At 50.8% G+C, this 7,229-nt stretch overlaps 1 protein-coding gene across 1 annotated transcript in view; it reads right to left on the bottom strand.

Annotated features, from left to right (window-relative positions):
- ATP9B (ATPase phospholipid transporting 9B (putative)) overlaps positions 1 to 7,229 on the bottom strand; it is a 294,182-nt gene that overhangs the window by 22,690 nt on the left and 264,263 nt on the right. The window contains exon 26 of the mRNA XM_017504545.2: positions 1,185 to 1,293. Coding sequence (XP_017360034.2) covers positions 1,185 to 1,293 — 109 coding nt within the window. The remainder of the gene's footprint in view (positions 1 to 1,184; positions 1,294 to 7,229) is intronic.

Below are 7,229 nucleotides of genomic sequence, written 5' to 3'. Positions count from 1 at the left end.
TTTTAGTAGAGACGGGGTTTCACCATGTTGACCAGGATGGTCTCGATCTCTTGACCTCGTGATCCACCCGCCTCGGCCTCCCAAAGTGCTGGGATTACAGGCGTGAGCCACCGCACCTGGCCATAAAGTCTAGTTTCTTTAACACCTAATCTAATTCTTTACCATACAGGTACTGCTTTAAAAATCTGAGTTGATAATTTCAGATGCCTGTCATTTATTGATTGTAAATCTAAATTTAATTAAGGATTAGTGGATTTTGTTCTTAGTGTTGGTTCAAAAAAGCTGGCTTTGTGGGAAATACCAGAGTTGGCACGACTTGTGTCTGAAGAGCTGAGCCTCTCTTCTATCTACCCTGTATCCTTACAGGTCCTATGCTATAAAATATGCTGTCGTAAAGAATATGACAAATTCAAAGCCTCCTTTAAGAATACTTTAATCCTAACACAGCACAGTTTTAAGCCAAATAAATGCATCTTTCACAGAGTTTCAGGTGACTGAAGTTTTCTGGGTTGGATTTTTTTCTTGTGGCATCACTGAAAAAATAGCCTATGGATCTCAGGGACAAGCGTATTGTCAATCGCTTTTCAGATGTAATTCTGAAGTCCACAACTACTGACAGATTTGGAAATACATGGGAAGCATGCAGCCCAGGACCCCCGGCTTCAGAACGCTACTTCCGCGCAGGTGCTGCAAGGCTGCCCGGGGAGCCTTTCGACAGAAATTACCAAGTGACCTCTTCTCTGACATTTGGTGAGCTCACTTCACAGAAGTTCCACAAATGGTTAGAGCATCCTTTACAATTCTAATTTCGTGTAAATCAGAGCTTTACTGCAAACATTTCAGAAAACTTTTTTCAGATATGTTTTTCCCCTTTTGAAATTTAACTCAAAGGGAAAATGCCAAAAAAAATCAGGAGACATAAAAAACATCTCGAAGGACAGAGAACTGTTTTTCACAAAATGCTTGGAAATGCCTCTGACTGGCCTATTTCGCACTCATGTAATATGCCAGGCGTGGGTGCCCGTGGTGAGGCAGACGCCTGCTGAGGCCTATACCTTGCTGAGGTCCTTATACAGGCGTGCGTGCCATGGTAAGGCAGATGCCCACTAAGGCCCATCATCTGGTGAGGTCCCTGTACAGGTGTGGGTGCCCGTGGTGAGGCAGACGCCTGCTGAGGCCCGTACCTTGGTGAGGTCCTTGTACAGCTCCGGGTAGAGCATTGCCATCTCCGGCTTCACGTCCTGGTCCAGCACTAAGGAGAACACGGGGAACATGGTGTATACAGTCGCATACCTGCAAGACCAAGAGCAGAGTGCACGAACCTGAGACACTTCTACCGCACAGCAATGAAGAGACCTGTGGGTTACAGTGCAGCCCCAAAAAACCAAAAATACTCCACGAAATCAAAAAAGCAAGCTGGCAACCAAGGGAGATTACTGCAGAGAACTGAGCATTTACCTCATGGCCCAATAACACGTTCTGTACATCCAAATGCTTACGGGTAGAAGAATGATTTTTAAACATGTTTACCTTTCTATGTTGAGGTCACTGTGAACCTCCCCACCAGAATACACACAGACACCTCCTGCCCAGAGCACCCCTTGCACAGGGTCCCTCCTGCGGCTGCTCTACAGCTGCAGCCACTTCCCTCTGCCACCTCCTCCTCACCCCTGGCAAGCACAAACCCGTTCTCCATCTCTAATCGGTCATTTCAAGAATGCTATGCAAACGGCACTCTACAGCAGGCAGCGTTGGGGACTGGCGTCTTTTCTGCAGCACAGTCCTCTGGAGATTCATCCCGGCTGCTGCTGTATCAATAGCTCATTTCTTTCTATTGCTGACTAGTATTCTGTGGCAGGCAAATGAAGCACAGGTTAACCACTGAAGTACATCTGGGTTAGTCCTAGTTTTGATTAACACAAATAAAACTGCTGTAAATGTTCACTGCACAGTTTTTTTGGTGAAGTTTCCATTTGTTTTGGACAGGAGGGCCAGCTGAGATAGTAGGCCTAGGAGTGTAAGCGCCAGGTCACATGGTGGTGGTGTAGTTTTTCAAAGAAACCGCTGAAACATCTTCCAGACTGTGGGATTTACGCTCCTAAGGTGATACGAGAGCTACCCCGTTTCCGTGACTCTTCCCCGCAATTCTGCAGATGTGAGGCGGAGCGTCCTGCCATCTAACCCGGTCTCCCTGTGGCTGACGATGCAGGTGTCGTTTCAGGAGCTTCCTTGCAGTCTGTGCATCCAAAACACAGGGCGGCTGTCTCTACATGCGACACGCAGGGCGGCTGTCTCTACATGCGACACGCAGGGCGGCTGTCTCTNCAGGGCGGCTGTCTCTACATGCGACACGCAGGGCGGCTGTCTCTACATGCGACACGCAGGGCGGCTGTCTCTGTGCCTTCTATCCTTTTCCTAACTGGACTGCTCCTGCATGGCTGAGTTTGGAGATTGTCTAGGCACTGCTGGACACGTGTCTTGCCCATTCCCCCTTTCAATTCCAGAAGCGGCCTTCGGGGCTGCAGCATCTGTGCCCACGAGGCCTTTCCCCAGCACTGCAGTCCCTCTGCCTGCACGCTGTTCAATCGTCCCTACCTACCGTCTCCTCACCGCTGCTTTCAATGCGGTTTGTCTTTGGTTTTCATCAGTTTGATTATGATTATCTTAGTGTGAATTTCTTTGAATTCATCCTGTTCGGGGTTTGCTTACCTTCTTGAATCTGTACATTTACGTCTTTGGTCAAATCTGGGAGGTTTTCAGCCATTATTCTTTCAAGTACTTTCCTAGCCTGTCCCTCCTGCCCTGGAACTCCTAGGGCAAAAACGGTGCAGAGGCCAGGGCTCCCACACACACGGCACAGAGGCCAGGGCTCCCACACACACGGCACAGAGGCCGGGGATCCCACACACACGGCATAGAGTCCACCTTGCATGTCCTTGAGGCTCTGATCCTTTTTTTTTGGTCAGTTTTTCTCTGTTGTTCACTGAGCACTTTCTGCTTTTCAGTCTCCAGTTCGCTGCCTCTGTCCTCTGTCCATTCCGTTTTGCTGCTGAGCCCAGCCGTGGCATTTTTTGTCTGGGCTATTTTTCACCTCTAAGATTTCCATTTGGCTCTGCTCTGCATCTTGTCTGTTGGGCTGCTCTATGTTGCCATTTGTTCCCAGTGTGTTTGTAATTTCTCTTTAGAGCATGTCCCGTGGCTGTTTCCCAACCTTTGTCAGAGAATGCTAACGTCTCTGCCATCTCAGGGCCACCTTTTACTGACTGTCTTTCCATTCACCTTGAAATCTTCCTGGTTCTTGGTGTGGCAAGTGACTCTGATGGAAACCTCCATGTTCTGGGTATTGCGTACGAGACTCTGGATTTTCCGGAGGGTCCTGGCCCTGCCTTGGTGGGGAGAGGAGGGCACTGTCTGGCTGCTGTGCAGGGGCAGGAGTTCGCGCTCCCCGTGCAGCCTCCACTGACACTGGGGCTCACTACCACAACACTGGGGCTCACTACCACGACACTGGGGATGGAGTCCTGCCTCCCATTCCACCACCCTGGAGATGGGGGCGTGGCTGCATCTTCAGTGGCACTCTCAGCTCCCCACTTGCCTTTTGGTGAGGGGAGGCGGGCACAGCCTTTCCCTGGCATCTGGCTGGAATAGTGTGATGATCATCTGAAAGACATGTCATCTGTCTTCCTGGCGACCCTTTTGTGGACCTGCGGTTGGAGAGGCTGGGACCTCGATGGGATTTTCAGATTTTAAATTTCCGCACCCAGGGCCGTTTCCAGGCTGCCGGCTCCTTTGGCTCCAGCTGGTGGAAAAACCCAGGGAGCTCTTTCTGCCTTGCTCCTTGGAGCCAAGGGCCCCACCCCCCTGTTCACCTCACTCTCCACTCAGAGCCTTCTGTGTGTGATGCCCCCAGTTTCTCGCTGAACTTAGCAGAAGGAGCGGGGAGGAACCCATCTACCCCACCTCCCACTGCCCTAGAAGTGCAGCTGGTTTGTTGGCTGGTTGGTTTTCAGACAGGGTCTCTCTCGGTGGCCCAGGATGGAGTACAATGGTGCGATCACGACTCACTGCAGCCTTGACCTCCTGGGCTCGGGTGATCCTGTCGCCTCAGCCCCCTGAGCAGCCGGGACTGCAGGTGTGTACCATCATGCCCGGCTACTGTTATTTTGTAGAGACAGGGTCTTGCCATGCTTCCCAGGCTGGTCTCAAACTCCTGGCCTCAAGAAATCTTCCCAACTTGGCCTCCCAAAGTGCCACTTTAGGAGCCACTGTACTTGGCTCTTTTTTTTTTTTTTTTTTTGGTTTGTTTTGTTAAATGACATTTTCATCTATGAGAAAGCATTCAAGTTGGGAAAGTTATCCCGTGGCAGAGAACCAGAAAAAACCCATGACACTGCGGTACCTTTTTGTGGGTAACATCCCCCATGGGCACTGAGGAAGGAGAACTGTCCAGACCCCAGGCACAACTAGTACCTGGGGAATATTTTAGTTTATAGTATTATTACTCAGCTGTTTACTTTATATAATCCTTCATATATAATCATATATTAGTTTATAGAATTAGTGCTTGAAGTCTACCTTACTGCTTACATATATCTAGCATACTTAGTTCTATATAATCTTTCTATATAATCATACAGGTATTGTAGTCGGAGCTGTACTGACACATTCAGTGCTGATTTATGGAATCCTTCTACATAACCATATAGTAGTTTGTAGCAGGAGGAATGCCTAGAGCAGTCACAGAACAGAAGCAGTACATGGGAAAACAGCCAGACCAGGACGAGAACCAAAGACCCAGGCGGTGGCATCCCTGCCTGAAAAGGCATACACTGTATGGCAGGCTTGGAGAAAGTGCCTCTCCTCCTGATAAAGGAGTTGTAGCACCTTGCATCCAGTTCCTGTGGAAAGTCGGCCTCAGGCCTGAGATCCTGGAAGTAACCAAGGGAGAAGAACTCCTCTGGTGTGACCACTCACGGCGGCTGTACACCCTGTCAGTCTTTTCTCATTTCTGTGCTAGCTCAAATCATCCTCCCATAAATATTTTAGAGAAGAGCACAAGTCTGTCAGCTCCCACTGCATTGGCTCATGGTATCCTTCTATTAGAAACCCTTTGAAGTCGCCAGCTCCCAGATAAGAAATGTTGCGCATGACACCTGTTGCACACAGCCCACCTCCTTGCCTCGGTGACCTAATGGGGGTGGACCCCTTTCCTGCACACGACCCTCTACTACTGCGCACGGCACAGCCCCCTGCTGTGCACGGCCCACCTCTCTGCCCAGGTGACATAACTGGTGAGGCTAAAGACATTTTCTTGTGCTTAGTGGCCATTCTTATGTCTTCTTTTGTGATGGATGTTCAAATCTTTAACCTTAAAAAAAACACACACAGAGTTGTTTGTCTGATGGTTGAATTGAAGATGATATGTATTAAAAGTATTTTCTTCTCATTTGCCTTTTTATTTGTTTAATACTGTCTTTAGAAGAGTAAAAACTTGATTTTTATAAAGTCCATATGTCAACTTATTCTCAGTGTGTCATGATGTTGGCACTAAGGAAACCTGTGCTGACCTGGGCACTGGCTGGGCCTGGAATCCACCAGAGCCTGGCCCTCCTTTGAGGGCTGCACAGTGAAGCTCACTCCGACAAGCTTGGCAGCAGGTGCAAGGACTCCTGGAACGCAGAGCTTTCAAGGCTCTCTGGCTGCTGGCTCCATGTGGGAGAGAGCTGTTCTCTTTCTCTGAGGCACCCGTCCCTACTCCTTCTTATCCAATGTCTGAAAACATTTCTTTCACGTGTTTTCACATGTCTTCTTGTGTTTCCCACTTGATTAGGCTTGGAAGATAAATCTGTTTCCTGTTATTCCAATCACTGCTGAAAGCAGTTCTCAAGGCCCTCTCCGATAAGGCCACAGACCCTCCTGTCCCTCAGGTATGCACACGACTCCCTGGGGACCCCACAGCCTCCTGTCCCTCAGGTCTGCACACGACTCCCTGGGGACCCCACAGCCTCCTGTCCCTCAAGTCTGCACACGGCTCCCTGGGGACCCCACAGCCTCCTGTCCCTCAGGTCTGCACATGGCTCCTTGGGGACCCCACAGCCTCCTGTCCCTCAGGTCTGCATATGGCTCCCTGGGGACCCCACAGCCTGCTGTCCCTCAGGTCTGCACACAGCTCCCTGGGGACCCCATGCTCCTCCTGCCCAGAGTTCTCTCTGGGGATGTCAGGCACCCCTCTTGGTGCTCAATTAAGGTTCAATCTAACTTTAACGAGAGCGCTCACAGGCTCTCCATCTGAGTTGCTAGCAAGGATATAAGGGAGACCCACACCCAGGAATGGCTGCTACGGTGTGGTGCTGAGTGTGAGGTCCTTGCAGGGAACTGCCAACATCACTGGGGAAGATACCTCCGGCCAGTTCAGACTAGCGTTCCCCAAAGTACTTTTGTAGAACATGAGCTGTGAGCACGAGATCAGAAGTCTGTCTCGGAGCCTCTGACTTCTAAGGTGCACAGTGCTGCACCCACCAGGGGTTCCCCAACAGGACTTGGCCTAGGAGCTCTTTTCCTGGGGGAGGGCATTGCATTCTCCAGGCCTGCTTGGGGTGCAAGGGTAGGGTGGGCTCAGGGGGTCACAGGAAGCTTCCCAGGCTGTTCTGTCTCTCCCAGCCCCTCCTGCTGCCCCATCCCCCACCACCCTAGGCTTCCCCACCCCCACCCCCGGGGTCCCTGGCCCCTCTCTGGGTCTCCCTGTTGTGCACTGAGTGTACGCCTAGTCCTTCCTGCTCCTAACCCCTCCTGCTTCAGGAAAGTCACCTGGGCCATCAGCTCCCTCCAGAGCTGATGAAATGAATGGAGAGGAAAATCATGGTAAATCTATCAACGATTCTAGTTTCTAGAGCCAGTTTCTCTTTCACAGACATGATTTTGGTCTAGTTAGGTTATTTTGTAAAAACGTGATGTTGGGCAGAGAGATCCAAGATGGCCGTTTAGGAACAGCTCAGGCTTGCAGCTTCCAGTGAAAGCGCAGAGGGTGAGTGGACGCCGCGTTTTTATTGCCCACAGACTAGGAAATTCCCAGGCACAGGAGCGCCACGGTCGCCAACGCGGCTGTTTCGGCCAGCGTGGCTGTGCCGGCCGGCGCCACTGCTTTGCCCTGCGCGGCTGCTTTGTCGGCGCCCCGGAGCCGCGGTTCTCCGTACAAAATACACCGGTCCGGGGGCCCTTTTGGCTGGCGA

The sequence above is a fragment of the Cebus imitator genome, unplaced genomic scaffold, assembly GCF_001604975.1.
Source record: "Cebus imitator isolate Cc_AM_T3 unplaced genomic scaffold, Cebus_imitator-1.0 Scaffold324, whole genome shotgun sequence".
Classification (NCBI taxonomy): domain Eukaryota; kingdom Metazoa; phylum Chordata; class Mammalia; order Primates; family Cebidae; genus Cebus; species Cebus imitator.
The sequence above is the reverse complement of the archived record's forward strand: the minus strand, read 5'-3'. Positions and strand labels throughout refer to the sequence as shown.